General features: G+C 34.8%; 2 protein-coding genes across 2 annotated transcripts; one reads left to right on the plus strand and one right to left on the minus strand.

Moving 5' to 3' along the window:
- The first annotated feature begins 5,239 nt into the window (after positions 1-5,239).
- Positions 5,240-13,565, plus strand: LOC128050993 (olfactory receptor 2W3-like). Its single transcript, XM_052643501.1, has 2 exons — positions 5,240-6,157; positions 13,443-13,565. Exons 1-2 carry the CDS (start codon positions 5,240-5,242, stop codon positions 13,563-13,565), a joined length of 1,041 nt encoding a protein of 346 aa, XP_052499461.1.
- Positions 13,566-18,434: 4,869 nt separating this feature from the next.
- Positions 18,435-19,373, minus strand: LOC128050994 (olfactory receptor 2T27-like). Its single transcript, XM_052643502.1, has one exon. The coding sequence runs from the start codon at positions 19,371-19,373 to the stop codon at positions 18,435-18,437; it is 939 nt and encodes a 312-aa protein (XP_052499462.1).
- Between the last annotated feature and the right edge of the window lie 2,418 nt (positions 19,374-21,791).

Here is a 21,791-nt window from a genome sequence, read left to right on the forward strand (position 1 = left end):
AATGTTAGATGACCAAAATGAGGAAATGGTGAAATAAAAACACAAAAGAATAAAAATAAGACATAAAAGAGAAAAAACAGAAAATTAGTATAGCAGACCCAACACTGAGTAATAGCGCTTCTACAGCTAGAGAACAGAGGAAATGGAAGAAAGATTATCAATGGACTAAATCAAGAACGTTTCTTAAGTTGTGATTTCTGAAAGTCATGTAAGTTCACATTAAAATATTTCCTGAGACTTCTTAGGTCAGTGGATGACAATATTGTGCTATTTGGTATGCTCAAGATAAATAATAGAGTCACAAGCTTTTACAGAGGTAAAAAAAGTACCAGAAAGTAGAATAGTTTTCAACTTCTTAATAATGAACTGAAGTAGAATTGAGAATTTCCTGAATGTAATATTATAGCTAACCATATCCTTCATGTAAAAAGCTAAAACAAAGATTAGCCTCTCAAAAATTTGAATGCTCCAGAAAACTGTTTAAAGCACAATATTTCTCTAAAAACAAAGAGCGAACAATGAAGGAAAAAGATATGGGTCACAAAAGACTGCAGATGCAATACAACATGTGAAGATGGGCATTTGAGGTGACAGTTGTCAGTATTGTACCAGAAGGAGAAGGTGATCAGTTCAGAATCTCCAACCAGACACAGACGTCTCTAGGTTGCTCTGCAAGAAGCCTGGGAAACCATGAACTCTGACTGAGACTTGAACCCATGAGGCCAAAGCCCAAAGCCCACGGTCTTCCAACTGAGCTCACACATCTGGTTTCAGGACTTAAGGTTTGTGTTGTCTCATCATGGAAAGAATTCAGTGAGAGACAAAAGTGATAGGTAGGAAGTGGATTTGTTTAGAGATAAACACTCCACAGACAGACTGAGCCATCTCAGAAGGTGAGAGCAGCCTCAAAATATGGTTTTGTTTGTTTTTATGAGCTGGGTAATTTTATAGGCTAATGAGTGGGACTCCAACTATTTTAGGGAAGGGCCAGAAGTTTACAGGAATTGAGCAACTAACCATTTTTGATCTTTGATGATCGGCCTCAGAATTGTCATGGTGTGTATGGATGAGTGTGTATTGATGGTGTGTATGGATTTAGCTTGCTGATGTGTTACAATGAGTGTAAACTGAGACTCAAGGTCTAGTGGAAGTCATCTCTTCTACCATCTTGGACCTATTAGGTTCTAATCAGTTTATGTTGTGTCAATGTAGGATGTTCATCCTACAGCTAAAGAGAAGTGCTACACGTGAACCTGCATGGGGAGAGTGAATTAAGATCATGTATTCTGAGACAAAGCATGGAGAGCAAGTTTAGAATTAAACATATGCAGAGTCTTTTGGGCAGAGAGTCTCCTGGGCAGAAGAATTTTCAGCACTGGGACTCATTAAATTGCTTCTGTATCTATCAGGCAACTACCATATTTCCTGTGTGCTTCACAGCTCCTAATAAAGCTTATGTTTTGTACCAAGAGACGAAATGAAGGAAAGATATCTTTTACTTTCTTGAAAGCAAAAGACTAACAAATGGAACATTTTAAGTGATTTATTTGGTTAATGTTGCTCAAAAAACTCTTTGTATGATGATTTCATTTTCACGAAATTATTTGGATGATTGATGCACTGTTACCAGACTGATATCATGTTAACAAATTCCTTTAACCTCCTATTTTCCACAAACTCTATAAGAGAACCAGGAATATATTTGCACAAAAAAGTTACTGCATAACAGGTAGATCATTAGTTCAAATTTACCCAGTGAACTTTTGGAGCTAAAGTATTAATACATATGTGCTGACACTCCCTTTTCAAAAACAGAAAAGATTAAAACCAACAAGTCATATGCTTTACCACAGTCTATGAACACAGACTGCTATGTCATTCCCCATAAACTGCTCTATGGAAGAGTTTCAGGTTTCATTTGAACCCTAATCCTACTGTGGTAAGAAAGTAGAGAAATGAGACAATACTGTGCTGTATCTTCTTATAGGCAGATGCTTGTGTCTTGCTTGACTAGGATAGTAAAACATTTCTTGGAAAAAAGAGGAAAATTAAATGACTCATTATCTTTTATAAAATTATGGGTTAATTTTGTATTTTTAGCTAGAAGTATGTTATAAGGACATTTCCTATAAAAAAAGAAGGGAAAAAATAAAATTAAAAAACTTTAGTTTTGCTCATTTTCTGTTTCAGAGTGAGAAAAAAAAAAAAATCTAGTTATACCAAAGCACAACAGACTTCCCCTGTGACTTCTGCCTCTGAACCTTCCAATTTACACACTAATGGTTCATGGGGCTTTGAAATGCCCCAGAGCATAACGATCCCTATTGTTCTAGATCCTCTCAGCACTGTCATCCAGGCTTCTCTCCAGAGAGACTGCCCTTGCCTTGTCATCTCCATAAAAACCCCCTCTTCAGGGCAATTGAGGTCCTTTGGTGTTAATTAGGAAAGGACCAAGTTTAAGAGAGATTCTCCATTTTCCTCTCTCACGTGGATTACCCCTTTGTTTATGACATTGGAGGGAGTCACCCACAGCCCACCAGCTTCAGGCTGGACCTTCTCCGGGCACAAAAGGAAGAGGACAAAGGACAGACAGAAATTACAGAGCAGAGTGTTTTGCTGGAATTAGACTATCTGTCTCTTTTACGTTTGTACTCAGACAACATTAGTTTCTTTGACTCTACACTTGGCAACATGCCACTAAAGTAATGAGTAAGAGTTTTCATATCTTATTTCCTCTGACCTTCTTTCATTTCTTAGTTTGTTCATTGAATTGCTAAGTAGTAATTTTTTTTTTTTTTTTTTTTTTTGTCTTCCAGAGAATGTATATATACAAAGGGCTAAAGAAGAATCAGCTCTATTCTTAGGGGCTTCGCTGGTGGCTCAGAGGTTAAATGATGCTAGGGCACATTGGAGATGAACACATGCCACATATTAGCAAATTCAAAGTTAAATGGACCACAAAACTATACAAAATCAAATGCTTAAAATATATTAGAGTTATCTAATAGATATCCCACAGAAAATAAATTTTGAATAAAATAACAGGCACTTATATATAAGGGCATACAAAATAAAATAGATAAAATATATTCATATCCTTGACCCAAAAAGTAAAGAAGATTATGAACTGCAGTAAGTTATTCAAATAAAATGTCCTGAAGGGGAAAAAAAAAAAACAAAAAAACAAAAAAACAAAAAAACACCAGTCTGAACTAAATGAAGTAAATATATATGTAGAGATATAGAGAGAAAATAGAAAGACATGGCAAGCGAGAAGAAATTAGAGGGGGGGAAAAAAAAGACCAAGAAGCAGATAATAACATAGTAGAAAACCATTCCATCATCCAATTTAAGCCCAAAACAAGATGATTTAATCAGCTGTAGTAGGATAGGCGTATATAGAAAAGTCAAAAGTTGAGGTGCTAAAGATTTAAAACTGAATATGAATGAATGTCCACTCAAAATTTTATTTGTTATGATAGCAGGCAGTAGGAACCCACTTTTGCACTGCCACTGAGCTAATTGTGTTCTAAGAATGGCAGTGAAATATGGCATTTTTAAATATTGTATGTATAAAGATAAGTATGACACACAGTTTAGTCCAAAGAATTAGGTAGAGAGTTTACGGGCATAAAGTGACTTTGTTCTAAGTTGAATCAATTTGGTATTATTTATTATACATCTCTTATGTAAGTGTTCAATAGCAATGCAAGAAAGAGAATAATAAATTAATCCTAAGACGTCCATAAGATATAATCGTAATCAAAAGGTAGGAATAATGCAAGGTTTGGTGAAATAAATGCCTATATACATGAACAGAGGGTATCTTAAGAAGAAAATAAGTATGTGGGAATGTATACATATATACAAACTATCAGAAGAGAAAGATAAAAAAATGCTTCAAATAAAGAATGATAGAAACTTCATAGAGGAAGGCTGAATCTTGCCAAAAGAGTGAAAAATTTTCCCAGCAGTAATAAACCAAGACAAGGAAATTGTAACTTTTTCCAGTATTGAAAATCTAGTTTTAAAAATAATCTTTTCTCCAGATCCATTAGGAATTCAGTAACTATTACAATAGCTAATTACAATGTGAATCATTGTGGTTCTCCTGAGTGAAGTGAAGTGAAAGTCACTCAGTTGTGTCTGACTCTTTGAGACCAGATGGATATAGTCCATGGACTTCTCCAGGCCAGAATACTGGAGTGGGTAGTTTTTCTTTTCTCCAAGGGATCTTCCCAATCCAGGGATTGAATCCAGGTCTCCCACATTGCAGGTAGATTCCTTACCAGCTGAGCCACAAAGGAAGCCTTCTTTTACTGAATACAAGTCAAATATCCAGGTACTGGAATGGTAGGATGAACCTGGATGTAATCTTCTACATCTTTCATAAATGGATCTGGAGGAGAAAGTGGGAGTAATTCAAAAGAGCTACATTCACAAGGTGCTATATTAACCTGTGTAAAGTATGGGATATGGATATGACTAAGTAATGTATTGTTTCTAAGCTCTATTGATCAAGAGGACAACTGAATTAATCATCTGTGGTGGCATCTAAGAGGTGGATAAATCACATCTGGCCCAGGTATTTAAAAACCGTAGAGACAAGAGACCCCAAATGTTCTATCAAGTCTGAGATTTTGGGGAGTAATTTGGGAGAAGTTGAACTTTATCAGGATTAATGAATGCCAATAGCTATCAACCACTTCCAATCAGCTTCAGAAACATTCAGGAAATTTATTCACAGAAAAGGAAAAAAAGTAAATTTAATCTTAGAATGACACCCCAACTTTCTCTCCAGGGCAAGGTATTGTACAAATGAGCAATTTTTTCTTTATGTGTATTATAGTACAGCTACCTCAGAATCTAAAGGAAGAATATACAAACTCTCAAAACTTTATAATATTTTCATCTTTAATTTTTATAGGAAAATTTCCTCAGGATATTTTATTTTCTCTATTATTTTATTCTCTTTAAAATTATTCTATTTTTAATTCTCTCTAAAACTTATTTTCTTAATGATATTCATGTTTTGTGTTTTGCTTTAAGTAGTTTTCCTATAGCCAGTATATAACATTTCTATGTAATTTCTCTCTGTTTATTTTTAAACTTTTAAGCTATGGTCACACATTTTCACTAAAAGTTTCAAATTTTATTAGCATGATAGGCATATAGAACAGTTAGAGGCTGTACATGATTATTATTTTTTTTTTTCCAGTTTTGCTGAATTGCAGTAGAGATGGATGTAACCAATGAAAGCGCCCAGGGAAATTTCATCCTTTCGGGATTTTCTGATCGGCCCCATCTGGAGAGAATCCTCTTTGTGGTTATCTTGATCGCATATCTCCTGACCCTTGTGGGCAACATCACCATCATTCTGGTGTCTCAGCTGGATCCTCACCTCCACACTCCCATGTACTTCTTCCTCACCCATCTCTCCTTCCTGGACCTTAGTTTCACCACCAGCTCCATCCCTCAGCTTCTGTATAACCTAAATGGATATGACAAGACCATCAGCTACACAGGCTGTGCCATCCAGCTCTTCCTATTCCTGGGTCTGGGTGGTGTGGAATGTCTACTCCTGGCAGTCATGGCATATGACCGGTTTGTTGCAGTTTGCAAGCCCCTGCACTACATGGTGATCATGAATCCACAGTTATGCTTGGGTTTAGTGTCCCTTGCTTGGGGCTGTGGGGTGGTCAACTCTTTGATCATGTCTCCAATGACCCTGTGGTTACCCCGCTGTGGGTACCAGAAGGTAGACCACTTCCTGTGTGAGATGCCTGCCCTAATTCACATGGCCTGTGTCAATACAGCTGCCGTTGAAGGCATTGCCTTTATTCTTGCAGTAGGTATTGTGCTGTCACCCTTAGTGTTTATCCTGATCTCCTATGGCTACATTGTGAGGGCTGTACTAAGTATTCAGTCATCTTCTGGGAGACACAAAGCCTTCAACACCTGTGGCTCCCATCTCACAGTGGTCTCACTTTTCTATGGAAATATTATTTACATGTACATGCAACCAGGAGCCAGCTCCTCCAAGGACCAAGGCAAATTCCTCACCCTCTTCTACAACATTGTCACCCCACTCCTGAATCCTCTGATCTATACCCTCAGAAACAAAGAGGTGAAGGGGGCATTGAGAAGACTGACTTTGGTAAATTTCAGTTTAAGAAAGAAATTATAATAAAAGACAATGTTAGGAATTCCCTTTTAAATGTTTTGTTCTTAAACAAAAAATTAATGGAATCTAATTATCCACTTTTTAGAAATCTTGATAATATGCTATCAGGAACAAGGAACAAAAATTTGCATCTTACTTTCATTGTCCTACAACAAAACCCCAAACAACAATAACAACAAAAATAAAAGCTCTTTAAGCAAAGTTTGTCTATAATTCCTTTTTATCTGTTCATTAATTCAATGCCAATTATTGAATGACTTTTCTGCTTCAAGCACTATATTCTAGGTGCTGGAATTAAATTTCTAATCAATATTGACTAGGTCCTTGTGTTTGTAAAATTTCCCTACTGTGTGTGCCAGTAATAATAAATGACAATAAACATATAAAAAACACTCATTTAATGTTGTGAAAAAAATAAAGAATTATATGTTGGAAAGTAACCATTTAGCTGTTTAAATGAGATATTCCCTGGAGGTATTTGGTGAGATATTTCAGCTGCATTTGATCATGAAAAGGGAGACCTGCAGCAATCATGCCAGGAGAAGGAATGTCAAGTTCAAACTTCCTAAGGTAAGAGTAAGCTTGGCATGCATTCAAATCAGAATAATGAGCATTATATGTGGATTCTATCATTGACAATAAGTGTATATACTACAATCAGATAGTTAAGAAAAGGCCAGAGCATGAAAATTTTACAGGCAATGTCAAAGAGTAGGGAATTTTAGTGTAAGCACAGGAAACTGTTTAGAAAGTAAACAATCTGACTTACAGTGTTACACATCCACTTTATCTGCTCTGCAGAGAATGAATGTTTTGGAACAAAGGTGAATCAAGAATCTACTGCAATAAATCAGGAAACATTAGGTAATGTTTCACAGTAAGCATTAACAGTGAAAAGAGAAAAATTGTAAATTGACTGTGTGTTTTATAAGATCAAACCAAGGGTTTTCTGATGTAATTTATGGAGTGAAAAGAGATAAGAATCAAGAATAATTTCTTGGCTTCTAAATTGAGCAATTAGTGCTTAAAGGAAGTGACTGGTTTGTGCCTGCAAAGTCCCTTCAGTCATGTCCAGCTCTTTGCAACCCTATGGGCTGCAGCTCACCCAGGCATCTCTGTCTATGGGATTCTCCAGGCAAGAGTATTAGAGTGATTTCCCAGGGTCCTCCTTTGAACCTGTGTGTGACTGGAGTAAAATCAACCATCTCATCCTGTCATCCCCTACTCCTCCTCCCTTCTATCTTTCTCAGCATCAGAGTCTTGTCCAATGAATCAGCTCATCACATCAAGTGGCCAAAGTTTTGGAGCTTCAGTCATAGCATCAGTCCTTCTGATGAATATTCAGGGTTGATTTCTTTTAGGATTGACTGGTTTGATCTCATTGATATCCAAGAGACTCTCAAGAGTCTTCTCTGGCACTACAGTTTGAAAGCATCTATCCTTTGGTGCTCAGCTTTCTTTATGGTCCAAATAACACATTTGTACATGACTACTGAAAAACCATAGCTTTGACTATACAGACATTTATCAGCAAAGTGATATCTCTGTTTTTGTCATAGCTTTTCTTCCAAGGAGCAAGCATCTTTTAATTTCATGGCTGCAGTCACCATCTGCAGTGATTTTGGAGTGCAAGAAAATAAAGTCTCTCACTGTTTCATTGTTTCCCCATCATTTGAAGTGATGGGACCAAATGCCATGATCTTAGCATTTCAAATGTTAGGTTTTAAGCCAGCTTTTCCACTCTCCTCTTTCACTTTCATCAAGATGTTCATTAGTTCCTCTTCACTTTCTGCCATTAGGGTGGTATCATCTTTATAACTGAGGTTGTTGAATTTTCTCCTGACAATTTTGATTTCAGCTTGTGATTCATGCAAGATTTCTTATGATGTACTCTGAATATAAGTTAAATAAGCAAAGTGACCCCCCAAAAGATGTCCTTTTCATTATACAGGACTGGAATGCAAAAGTAGGATGTCAAGAAACACCTGGAGTAACAGGAAAATTTGGGCTTGAAGTACAAAATGAAGCAGGGCAAAGGCTAATAGAGCTCTGCCAAGTGAACACACAGCTCATAGAAAACACCTTCTTCCCACAACACAAGAGAAGACTCTACACGCGGACATCACCAGATGGTCAACACTGAAATCAGACTGGTTACATTCTTTGCAGCCTAAGAAGGAGAAGCTCTATACAGTCAGCAAAAACAAGACTGGTAGCTGACTGTGGCTCAGATCATGAACTCCTTACTGCCAAATTCAGACTGAAATTGAAGAAAGTGGAGAAAACATCTAGACCATTCAGGTGTGGCCTTAATCAAATCCCTAGGGCTATACAGTGGAAGTGAGAAATAGATTTAAGGGCATAGATCTGAAAGACAGAGTGCCTGATGAACTATGGATGGAGGTTTGTGACATTGTATAGGAGACAGGAATCAAGACCATCCCCAAGAAAAAGAAATGCAAAAAAGCAAAATGGCTGTCTGAGGAGGCCTTACAAATAGCTATGAAAAGAAGGGAAGCTAAAAGCAAAGGAGAAAAGGAAAGATATATCCATTTGAATGCAGAATTCCAAAGAATAGCAAGGAGAGATAAGAAAACCTTCCTCAGTAATCAATGCAAAGAAATAGAGGAAAAGAACAGAATGGGGAAGACTAGAGATCTCTTCAAGAAAATTAGAGATACCAAGGGAACATTTCATGCAAAAATAGGCTCGATAAAGGACAGAAATGGTTGGGACCTAACAGAAGCAGAAGATATTAAGAAGACATAGTAAGAATACACAGAAGAATGGTACAAAAAAGATCTTCACGATCCTGATAATCACGATGTTGTGATTACTCATCTAGAGCCAGACATCCTGGAATGTGAAGTCAGGTGGGCCTTAGGAAGCAGTACTATGAACAAAACTAGTGAAGGTGATGAAATTCCAGTTGAGCTATTTCAAATCATAAAAGATGATATTGTGAAAATGCTGCACTCAAAATGCCAGCAAATTTGGAAAACTCAGCAGTGGCCACAGGACTGGAAAAGGTCAGTTTTAATTCCAATCCCAAAGAAAGGCAATGCCAAAGAATGCTCAAACTACTGCACAATTGCACTCATCTCACATGCTAGTAAAGTAATGCTTAAAATTCTCCAAGCCAGGCTTCAGCAATACATGAACCGTGAACTTCTAGATGTTCAAGCTGGTTTTAGAAAAGGCAGAGGAACCAGAGATCAAATTGCCAACATCCGATGGATCATGGAAAAAGCAAGAGGGTTCCAGAAAAACATCTATTTCTGCTTTATTGACTATGCCAAAGCCTTTGACTGTGTGGATCACAAGAAACTGTGGAAAATTCTGGGAGGGTTGTCTCTTGCTTTGCTCATTTCCCCCTGAATTGCTTGGCAACTCTGCATGTTTAATGAGTCTATGTAAACTTTTGAATTGTTTGATCTAGCTTTGTGAAAAATGTCATGGATATTTTGACTGGGATTGCATTAAATTTATCGATTGATTTGGTTGTTATGAACATTTTATAAATATTAATTCTTTCAATCCAAGTACTTGATGTACTTCTCACCATCTTTTGAATTCATCTTCAGTTTTCTTTATCAATGTTTTATAGTTTTCAGTTTATAAATCTTTTATCTCCTTGGTCAGGTTTATTCTTAAATATTTTATTATATGATGTGATTTTATTTCTTAAAATTTTTATTGGTGTAGAGTTGATTTACAATGTTGTGTTGATTTCTGTTGTAATGCAAGGTGAATTAGTTATATATTGACATATATCCACCTTTCTTTATGTTCTTTCCCCATGTAGGTCATTAACGTGTATTAAGGAGACTCCCTGTGCTATACAGTTGTGTCCTTATTAGTTGTCTATGTTATATATATATAGTAATGTGTATATTTCAATCACCTTTCTGGAATTTCATTATTAGTATGTAGAAATATGACAGATTTCTGTGTATTAACTTTGTATCCTGCAATTTTACCAAATTCATTCTGGTGGTAGTTTTTTGATGGTGTCTTTAAGATTTTCTTTGTTAAGTATCATGTCATCTGTAAAGATTGAGAGCCTCACTTGTTCCTTTCCAATTTTGATTCCTTTTTATTTATTTTTCTTGTCTGGTGCTGTGGCTAGTACTTCCAAAACTCTGTTTAAAAATAGTGGTGAGAATGGGTATCCTTATATTGCCCCAGTTTTTAGTAGGAAGGCTCTCACCTTTTCACTATTGAGTATTGTGTTGGCTGTAGAGTTGTCATAATTGTCTTTTATTATTCTTGAAGTCCTTTGCTAAAATACATGTTGATAATGTTTTGCATCTAAATTTAATAGGGATATTGGTTTATAGGTTTCTGTTTTTCTTGTAGTTTCCTTATATGACTTTGGCATAAGTGTTATTCTGGTCTCATAAGAGTTTAGAAGTGTTTCATCCTCTTCAGTTTTTTTAGAAGAGTTTTAGAAGAATTGGTGTTAATAATTGTGGTGGTTTAGTCTCTAAGTTAAGTCCAACCCCTTCCAACCCCATGGACTGTAGCCCACCAGGCTCCTCTGTCCATGTGATTCTCCAGGCAAGAATACTAGAGTGGGTTTCCATTTCCTTCTCCAGGGGATCTTCCCTACCCAGGGATCAAACCTGGGTCCCCTGCACTGTAGTCAGATGATTTACTGACTGAGATTGAGGAAAGAATTAGTTATAAATTAATGTTTAGCAGAATTGGCAAGTGAAGAAAAGAGTTTCTTGGGGTTTTCTGTGTTGGGAGATTTTTGGTTACTAGTTCATTCTCAATATTAATTACTGATCTGTTGAGATTTTCTGCTTTTTTCTAATTCAGTCTTTGTAGCTGATGTGTTTCTGGGAATTTATCCCTATTTTCTAGGTTATCTAATTTGTTCACTTACAGTTGCTCATTGTAGTCTTTTATGATTGTTTACATTTCTTTTGTATCTAGTGTAAGGTCTTATCTTTCTTTTGCATCTAATTTTATCTGAATACTTTCTCTTTTTTTCTTAGTCTAACTGAAGGTTTGTCAATTTTGTCTATCTTTTCTAAAGCCAGTTCTTAGTTTCATTTATCCATTCTATTGTTTTTCTAGTCCCTAATTCACTTTTTATTTTTTATTGTTATTTCCATTCTTCTGTTATCATTTTGCTTAATGTGTTCTTTTTCTAGTCCTTAGAAGTGAAAAGTTAGGTTGCGTATTTGAGATACTCCTGATTTCTTGCTAAGTCACTTCAGTCATGTCCAACTCTGTGCAACCCCATAGACAGCAGCCCAGTTGGCTCTCCCGTCCCTGGGATTCTCCAGGCAAGAATACTGGAGTGGGTTGCCATTTATGTGATGCATTTATTACTCTAAAATATCTCTTCAGAGATGTTTTTGCTGCATTCCATAAGTTCTGATACGTTATGATTACATTTTATTTATTTGAGAATTTTAAAATTCCCTTTTGATTTCTTTTTTGACCCATTGTTTATCAGAAGTGTGTTTAGTTTTTACATATTTGTAAATTTTCCAGTTTTCCTTTTGTTGTTCAAGTTTCCTACCACTGTGGTCAGAAAAGATGGTATGAATCCAACCTTCTCAAATTTGTTAAGATTTGTTTTGTGTCCATTCATATGATTTATCCTGGAGAATATTCTGTGTGCACTTGAGAAGAATGTGTATTCTGATTCTGTTAGATGGACTATTCTATATATGTCTGTTAAGTCCACTTGCTGTAATGTATCCAGTTACAACATTCCTTTGCTGATTTTCTGTGGATAAGATATCCATTGTTGATAGTAGATTATTGAAGTCACATTATTATTATTATACACTTGTCTATTTTTATCTTTAGATCTGATGGTATTTGCTTAATATATTTAGGTTACTTAGGTGCTTTCATGTTGAGTGAATATATATTTACTATTGTAATATCTTCTTGAAATAGTGACCTCTTTTTATTGAAGTACAGTGTTGTGTAATAATAAAAATAGTTTTTTTCCAATTTTTTCATTGTAGGTTATTATGAGTTATTGAATAAAGTTTTTTATGGTGCATAGCATAGCATTGCTTTTTATAAAAATTATACATGACTATTTTGTGTATAGTCCTGTGTATCTGTTAATCCCATACCTCTAATTTGTCCCTCTTCTGTCTTTGGTAACCATAAGATTGTTTTCATTGTCTGTAAGTCCGGTTTTCTTTACATAAATCTATTTTTATTTGTTTTTTAGATTCCACATACAAATGTTATCCTATAATATTTGTCTTTATCTGAATTACTTCATTCAGTATGATAATCTCTATATCCATCGATATTGCTGCAAATGATAATATTCCATTATTTTTTATGGCCAAGTAGTATTCCATCATGTGTATATGTGTGTGTATACACACATATATAAATACATACCATATATACATATATGTAAATACATATACATATATAGTATATATTTATATATGTGTGTGTATACACATATATTGTATACACACACATAGCATGGGGCTTACCCCAGGTGGCAGTAGTGGTAAAGAATCCACCTGCCAATGCAGGAGACATAAGAGATGTGGGTTCAGTCCCTAGGTTGGGAAGATCCCATGGGGGAAAGCAAGGAAACCCACTCTAGAATTCTTACCTGGAGAATCTCATGAACAGAGGAGCCTGACAGGCTACAGTCCATAGGGTCACAAAGAGTCAGATATGACTGAAATAGCTTAACATGCACATACATATCTTGGAAGAGATATGGAAGAATAACTTTTTGATTGAAGGATGTGAAATAATTTATCTGGCAACGTATACAAACATTAATTTTGGAGGAAATGACTGATAACTATTACCACAATAATGTTAATTTTTAATAAATATCAGCATTAAAAATGTGAGAACCCATATCAAGGAAGGATAATATAGTTGTAGCATGAGCAATTGGAAATTAATTTTGTACATATTTTATAAAGAACTACTAAAATTAACAACAAAATGCCTAATTCATTCTTCTTTTTTTTTTTTTTAAATAGGCAAAGTGTTTAAGTGCAACTTGTGAAAGAATGAAGTAAAAATGGACAGTAAATATGTGAGGAATCATACAACTTTGCTGGTAATCAAAAATAGGCAAAATAAATAGCAACAAGACCATACAGATACACTCATCATATTCAAAGAAATATATTATTTTCAAAATTGTGCATCTTCAAGGTTGTGAAATTAAAGGAATTCATTCTTGAATGAGTTGAACTACTAAAATTATTTAGAAACACTTTGGCATTATCTATTGTAGTGGGTTGAAAGATGGTCCTCCAAAATTCATGTTCTTTTGGGACATGTGAATGTGACCTTTGGAAATAGAGCTTGGCATTTGTACTTAGTTTGCGATCTCAAGATTAAATCATCGTGGATTTAAGGTGGGTTCAAAATCAAATGAGTAATGTTTGTATAAGAGAAAAGAGCACATTAAAATATACAAAGGAAAGAAGACCGAGTGAATAAAAAGAAAGATCAGAGTTATGCTACACAAGCCAAGGAATGTGAGAAACAATTAGAAGTCAAAGAGTCTAAGAAAGATTGACACTTGAGCATTCACAGGTAGCCTAGACCAGTCAAAAACTTGAAATAGAATGTCTGAACTACAGACTTGTGAGAAAGTAAATTTCTATTGTTTCAGTCATTCAAAGTTTGTTTTGATTTTTTATGGTGACCCTAGTAATCAAATACATATTATTAATTTTAAAATGTGCATAACTTCTCCCTGGCAAATATACTCACAGACATATTTTTTAATATAATTTTATTTATTTTAATTGGAGGTTAATTACTTTACAATATTGTATTGGTTTTGCCATACATCAACATGAATCCATCACAGGTATAAACATGTTCCCCATCCTGAACCCCCCTCCCTCCTCCCTCCCTTTACCATCCCTCTGGGTCGTCTCAAAACCATAATGAAGTACCATTTCACTCCAGTCAGAATGGCTGTGAATCCAAAAGTCTACAAGCAATAAATGCCAGAGAGGGTGTGGAGAAAAGGGAACCTTCTTACACTGTTGGTGGGAATGCAAACAAGTACAGCCACTATGGAGAATAATGTAGAGATTCCTTAAAAAGCTGGAAACAGAAATGCCTTTTGACCCAGCAATCCCACTTTTGAGCATACACACCAAGGAAATCAGAATTGAAAGAGACACATGTACCCCAATGTTCATCACAGCACTGTTTATAATATCCAGGACATGGAAGCAACCTAGACGTCCATCAGCAGATGAATAGATAAGAAAGCTGTGGTACATATACACAATGGAGTATTACTCAGCCATTAAGAAGAATATATTTGAATCAGTTCTAATGAGGTTAATGAAACTGAAGCTGATTATACAGAGTGAAATAAGCCAGAAAGAAAAACACCAATACAGTATACTAACACATATATAAGGAATTTAGAAAGATGGTAACGATAACCCTGTATGTGAGACAGCAAAAGAGACACAGATGTATAGAACAGACATATTATTTTAAATCTTGTTTATTTTTACTAAGATATATGTATACAAGTATTGATAGTGTAGTTGTTTATAATAGTGAAGAACAGAAATGCTCCAATGTCTAATACATTTGAATGTTAAATAATTTATGCATATTGATGCTATAAAAGTTTATAAAGGTCAAAATAAATTAAAATTAAAACTTTGGGAAAAATCTGACAAGCAAAATGTTAAGTAAAGAAAAAAAGACAGAATATACTATTTTTTTCAATGTATATTTGGTTAAAGAAATTAAAAATTAGGTCATATTCAAGTCTTTAATCCATTTTTGGTTGATTTATATGTATGGTATAACATAGTTGTCTAGTTCTCTTTTTTAGTGTGTGGCTTTTTAAGACTGCAGGACTATACCACTGCAGGTCTTATATAGACACTGCTGCTGCTGCTACTAAGTTGCTTCAGTCATGTCCGACTCTGTGCGACCCCATAGACAGGGCCCCACTGTCTCTGGAATTCTCCAGGCAAGAACATTGGAGTGGGTTGCCATTTCCTTCTCCAATGCATGAAAGTGAAAAGCGAAAGTGAAGTAGCTCAGTCGTGCCTGACTCTGTGCGACCCCATGGACTGCAGCCTACCAGGCTCCTCTGTCCATGGGATTTTCCAGGCAAGAGTATTGGACTGGGGTGCCATTGCCTTCACACAAGGGTTAAATATTTTTAATCTAGCTGATGTATTCCAACTTACATTTAAAAGGCAACAACCACTGAAAAAATAAGTGAAAGTACAAAATAAATGATGTGGAGTAATAATATTTCTTAATAATAAAATTACTCAGTGAAAGCTTTATAAATTCAAATATGTAATTTATGGCCACAGCATAGAACTTAAGAGAAATAATGGATGGGCAATTTTTAATAAATTGTTAAAGGTCATGTATTCAAATATGTCAATAAGTCAAATATGTAAAAATATATAAAGATCAGAAATAATAAATGGTTTAGTATGAAAAAATCCAAAATAAAAATGTTTACATAACACACACACAAGGAAAGTTTACAAATCAACTAAAACTAAATGAATAAATATATCTCTCAATTATAATAAGGTCTCTATCATTTCCTAACTTAATAAAATGAAAAATATAAAATCAAATATACTAAATTTATGATTTGGATTGTAAAAACTATACATATACATATATACATTTATTTGTTATGTTATAAATGTACATAACTCATCAATTTGATAAGAACAGAAACATTAAAAAATAATTATTCCCTTGGATTCATTATTTTCACCTGTGAAAATTTATCAAGAAAAAAATATTTTATGCAAAGTGGGACCCTTAATAAAAATAAATCTATAAATTGAAAAGAAATGCTATGACAAATTTTAAAAATAATTAAGTGTACTGGTATTATTAGTTAAGACAAATTACTATAGGTAATTAGTTAAATATTATCCAAGCTAAACTATTGTGGTTATAACAATTAGTAAAACAAAGACACACCAGTTCCTTGATAAAATGGTGAGAATAAGAAGAAACTCTTGTGTTTGTGAGCCACACTTGAATCATATGTTCAAAATTAAATATGTTATAGTAAGAATTGAAAAAAGAAAGTTCTGACCAATGTATTATAAATATTGACTTAAATATTGTTACAACTCAGTGGTTTAGGGAAAATTACTTTAAAATGTAGTAATCAATATAGTGAAAATGAGTATACTACCCAAAGCAATCACAGATTCAATGCAATCCCTACCAAGCTACCAGTGGTATTTTTCACAGAACTAGACAAATAATTTCACAATTTGTATGGAAATACAAAAAACCTCGAATAGCCAAAGAAATCTTGAGAAAGAAGAATGGAACTGGAGGAATCAACCTGCCTGACTTCAGGCTCTACTACAAAGCCACAGTCATCAAGACAGTATGGTACTGGCACAAAGATAGAAATATAGATCAATGGAACAAAATAGAAAGCCCAGAGATAAATCCACACACATATGGACACCTTATCTTTGACAAAGGAGGCAAGAATATACAATGGAGTAAAGACAACCTCTTTAACAAGTGATGCTGGGAAAACTGGTCAACCACTTGTAAAAGAATGAAACTAGATCACTTTTTAACACCACACACAAAAATAAACTCAAAATGGATTAAATATCTAAATGTAAGACCAGAAACTATAAAACTCTTAGAGGAGAACATAGGCAAAACACTCTCCAACATATATCACAGCAGGATCCTCTAAGATCCACCTCCCAGAATTCTGGAAATAAAAGCAAAAATAAACAAATGGGATCTAATTAAAATTAAAAGCTTCTGCACAACAAAGGAAAATATAAACAAGGTGAAAAGACAGCCTTCTGAATGGGAGAAAATAATAGCAAATGAAACAACTGACAAACAACTAATCTCAAAAATATATAAGCAACTTATGCAGCTCAATTCCAGAAAAATAAACGACCCAATCAAAAAATGGGCCAAAGAACTAAATAGACATTTCTCCAAAGAAGACATATGGATGGCTAACAAACACATGAAAAGATGCTCAACATCACTCATTATTAGAGAAATGCAAATTAAGACCACAATGAGGTACCACTTCACACCAGTCACAATGGCTGCGATCCAAAAGTATGCAAGCAATAAATGCTAGAGAGGGTGTGGAGAAAAGGGAACCCTCTTACACTGTTGGTGGGAATGTAAACTAGTACAGCCACTATGGAGAACAGTGTGGAGATTCCTTAAAAAATTGCACAAAGAACTGCCTTATGACTCAGCAATCCCACTGCTGGGCATACACACTGAGGAAACCAGAATTGAAAGAGACACATGTACTCCAGTGTTCTTCGCAGCACTGTTTATAATAGCCAGGACATGGAAACAACCTAGATGTCCATCAGCAGATGAATGGATAAGAAAGCTGTGGTACGTATACACAATGGAGTATTACTCAGTCATGAAAAAGAATACATTTGAATCAGTTCTAATGAGATGGATGAAACTGGAGCCGATTATACAGAGTGAAGTAAGCCAGAAAGAAAAACACAAATACAGTATACTAACACATATATATGGAATTTAGAAAGATGGTAATGATGACCCTGTATGCGAGCCAGCAAAAGAGACACAGATGTGTAGAGTGGACTTTTGGACTCTGAGGGAGAGGGAGAGGGTGGGATGATTTGGGAGAATGGCATTGAAACATGTATACTATCATGTAAGAAATGAATCGCCAGTCTATGTTTGATGCAGGATACAGGATGCTTGGGGCTGGTGCATGGGGATGATCCAGAGAGATGATATGGGGTGGGAAGAGGGAGGGGGGGTTCATGTTTGGGAACTCATGTACACCAGTTGTGGATTCATGTCAATGTATGGCAAAACCAATACAGTATTGTAAAGTAAAATAAAGGAAAAATAAAAAATTATAAAATAAAACAAAATAAAAGGTAGTAGAGAATCAATATTACTTAGGATTCACATTTTTTTCTATTGTCTAATTTTTTTAAAATACAGTTATTTTTTATATTGATTACTGATTGGCAAATTGCTGACACTGCATTTTTGTTAAAAAATTGGTGAGGATCTTATGAAGCATAGAAGGAAGGCACGCTATGTTTCATTAGCAGTCCACTAAAGATAAGGTGAAGTGGTTTGACCATGAGATGTCTACAGAAAAGTACCATTTGTTGACTATATATTTCTCATCTCTGTTACTGTAAAATCCTTCTGTAACTAAGGTCAATTTTTTCTTCTCCTATTCTCAGTAGATATCAACTTATTTGGTTATTTTTCTTCTCAATACTTTCCTGAGGGCTCCAGACATCTCTTTGTTTCTCAGGCTGTAGATGAGGGGATTGAGCATAGGAGTGAGGATGGTGTAGAAGATAGAGACCACTTTGTCCTGATCAGCAGTGTGATAGGATTTGGGGAGAAAATATTTGATGATGGCAGTTCCATAGAAGAGAATCACCACAATCATATGGGAAGAACAAGTTGACAAAGCCTTCCTCATCCCCATGTTTAATTCTAATCTTAAAACAGTGGAGAGAATCTGCCCATATGAGGCCATGATGGCAGATATTGGAAAGAGGAGAAATATAACACCACTGATAAAAAGACCATTTTCATAAAGAGAAGTGTCAGCACAAACAAGTTTCAGGAGAGCTGGGATCTCACAAAAGAAATGATGGATTTCTCTGGAGCCACAAAAAGGAAGATTCAGAACATAGACAACATGGATGAAGGCATTGATAAGTGCACCCAGCCAAGTGCCAGCCACCATGAAAATGCAAACTGTAGGGCGCATGAGAATGGAGTAGTGAAGGGGATGGCATATAGCCACATAGCGATCGTAAGCCATGACTGCCAGGAGAAGGCACTCTGCTCCCACCAGAGTCATGAAGAGGAAGAGCTGGATTCCACAGTTAGTATAGGAAATGTTGTTTCGTCCAGACAAAAAGTCAATGGCTATCTTGGGAACAAAAGTAGAGATATACAAGAGGTCCATCAAGGAAAGTTGACTGAGAAGAAAGTACATAGGAGTATGGAGATTAGAGTTCAACCAAATTAGTATCACCATCATAATGTTGACAATAAGGGCCACAAGAAAAACTAGAAAGATGAAAGTAAAAAGTAGCTTGGGGACAAAGATGCAGTGAAATAGCCCCAGGAGAACAAAGTCATTTCCAGTGGTCCTGTTGTTCCATATCTCCATTCTGTCCATCCCAGTTCATTTCCTTGGGTAGAGTTTACAAATATCTTTAGGTTTACATTTATTTTACAATGTATCACTTTCATTTTCTTTCTTAGAAATATCAATGATATATTTTATGTATAAAAGTTTTGATGACATTTAATTCTATGTCTTTACCACAGAATGTTGTCACTATCACAACTTTAGTGCAAAAGTTCTTAAGACATTTTTATAAGTACTTCTGAAGAAGTACTCTACACTTGCAGTATTTTAAGAAAAATGTAAACTTTTTGAAATTTTCTAAGTACAATTTAATTAAAAGAATAAAAAGTATTTATCTGTATAAATCTGCCTATTTATCTATAAAAAATTCATCACATATTTAAAGTCATTCCATGGTCTTGCATAGTTCTAATTTCCAAGTACTAAAGATAAAATAAAGATTTCAATCTTAAATTAATAAGTAATCTTCTACACACCTACACAAAATGTGTTGAGTGTTTACATACGTCACGTTTTGATCATTATAACAACTTTCAAAGATAACTTTCTTTGATTTCAAAATATGAATTTGACTCTCAAAGAGATCAACTAATTTATACAGATATAGAGTAAGGGAACTAGAACTACTATAATTAGATCTAAATTTTTGCAAATGTTCTGATCTAGTCTTAGCATGTTACCAGATTTCTCTAAAAGAGAAATCTGTAAGGTGTTCTGTTTTTAAATAAACAATGTGTAAGATTGCTTTTACTTTACTTTTTTTTTTTTAATTTGACAATCTAAGACCATCCAGAAAGTACAGAAAGAAGTTCAGTGTTGAACGGGCTGCTTTCTGAGTCAGATTCCAAATACTGATACCACATAGTCACAAGACTCTTGATATTATGCAAAAGAAATACAGTAGCAAGCAACCAGACAACTGTTATTGATATAACCATTTGGGTTGGTAATTTTCATCTGTGTGGATAGTTCAGCAAAACTTAGGGAGTAAAAAAACATACAGTAATTAATATAATGAAGAAATAATCTAGTCTTTAGAGGAAAAAGTGAAGAAAAACTCCATTGATAGGTTCAAATACAATGTGAGAAGTAATTTTCTTATGCACAGACATTACATTTTTCAAGATGCCCCTCAATTTGTGACATGATAAAGCAGAATATCAAACAATTAGACTTGCTCCTTGAAGAATGTAGTTAGTTATTTGTTGTCACGATCTATAGTGACTTGCTTTTATGGCTTGAAATCTGACCATCAGATATGTTGTTCTACATAAGAAATTTCACTAAAATTGGCATTGACTCCTGAATGAGAATTTCTTTAAATAAGCCATCTCAATTAAGAAAAAAAGAAAAAGATTACCTTTACTCAGGCTTTATTTGGCATCTGTTTTTATCCCAGGTCTTTATGAAAAGTGTCTGTGAAGCTTCATACACTTTGCTCAAAGGAAAAGGGAAAGTGAATAAAAATGCTTCAGTGAGAAAATTTAAAAAACAAAAACAAAAACTCACACACATGCGTTTTAATCCCTGAGGGTAAATTAATTGTATTGTATCTAAATATAAATGCATCATTTAGTATAAAACTGTATATATTTCAGAGTCAGTAGTGAATATTACTCACTGGCAGGTGCACATGGAGTCTAGGTAGGATAAGGGAACTATAAAATATTAAGTAAATTATTAAAAGGCTGTGCTATATCTTTAGCCATCTCTTAATTTGATGTTCATCATCCAGCAAATACTGCTATTATAGGGTCATTAAGACTTTAGACACTCAGAATTTTGAAATTTTGAGTTACTTCAAACAAGGTACTTCTCTTATTTACCACCAAATAATTTGGTTTATGATAGTCTTGAAGTCCAAGACTGCGTGAAGTGAGTATTTGGTTCTGTTTGCCCATCCAAAGTGAAAATTAACATGTAAGAAAGTAGACATAATCATAGACTGTTCTTTTAGTATTAATATAAAATGTTATTTTACCTAATATTGTCCAAATGATTTCCACAAATGATATTTTATATAATAGCCCATAAATTGGTGAAAAATTATATTTTCAATAGGTTTATATACTAATAATGTTTTTAGAAACACATTTACAGATTTGACTGACAATTTAACTGCCTATATCTTTTTTTTTTTTAACATAACTAAAGCGTTTCTCCTGCTTTGGCAGGCATGTTTTTTGTCACTAGTACCAATAGGGAAGTTCAACTTATACAAGCCCGCCAGGTTCCTCTGTCCTTGAGATTCTCCAGGCAGGAATATTGGAGTGGGTTGCCATGCCCTCCTTCAGGGAGTCCTCCAGACCCAGAGATTGAACTTGCGTCTCCTGTGTCTTCTGAATTACAAGCAGATTCTTTACTCACTGAGCCATCGGGAAAGCCCCAAAACTTACACATAATAAGTGCACAAATCTGGTACTAAAAAGTATTGTT

This window comes from Budorcas taxicolor, chromosome 7, assembly GCF_023091745.1.
Source record: "Budorcas taxicolor isolate Tak-1 chromosome 7, Takin1.1, whole genome shotgun sequence".
NCBI classification, from domain to species: domain Eukaryota; kingdom Metazoa; phylum Chordata; class Mammalia; order Artiodactyla; family Bovidae; genus Budorcas; species Budorcas taxicolor.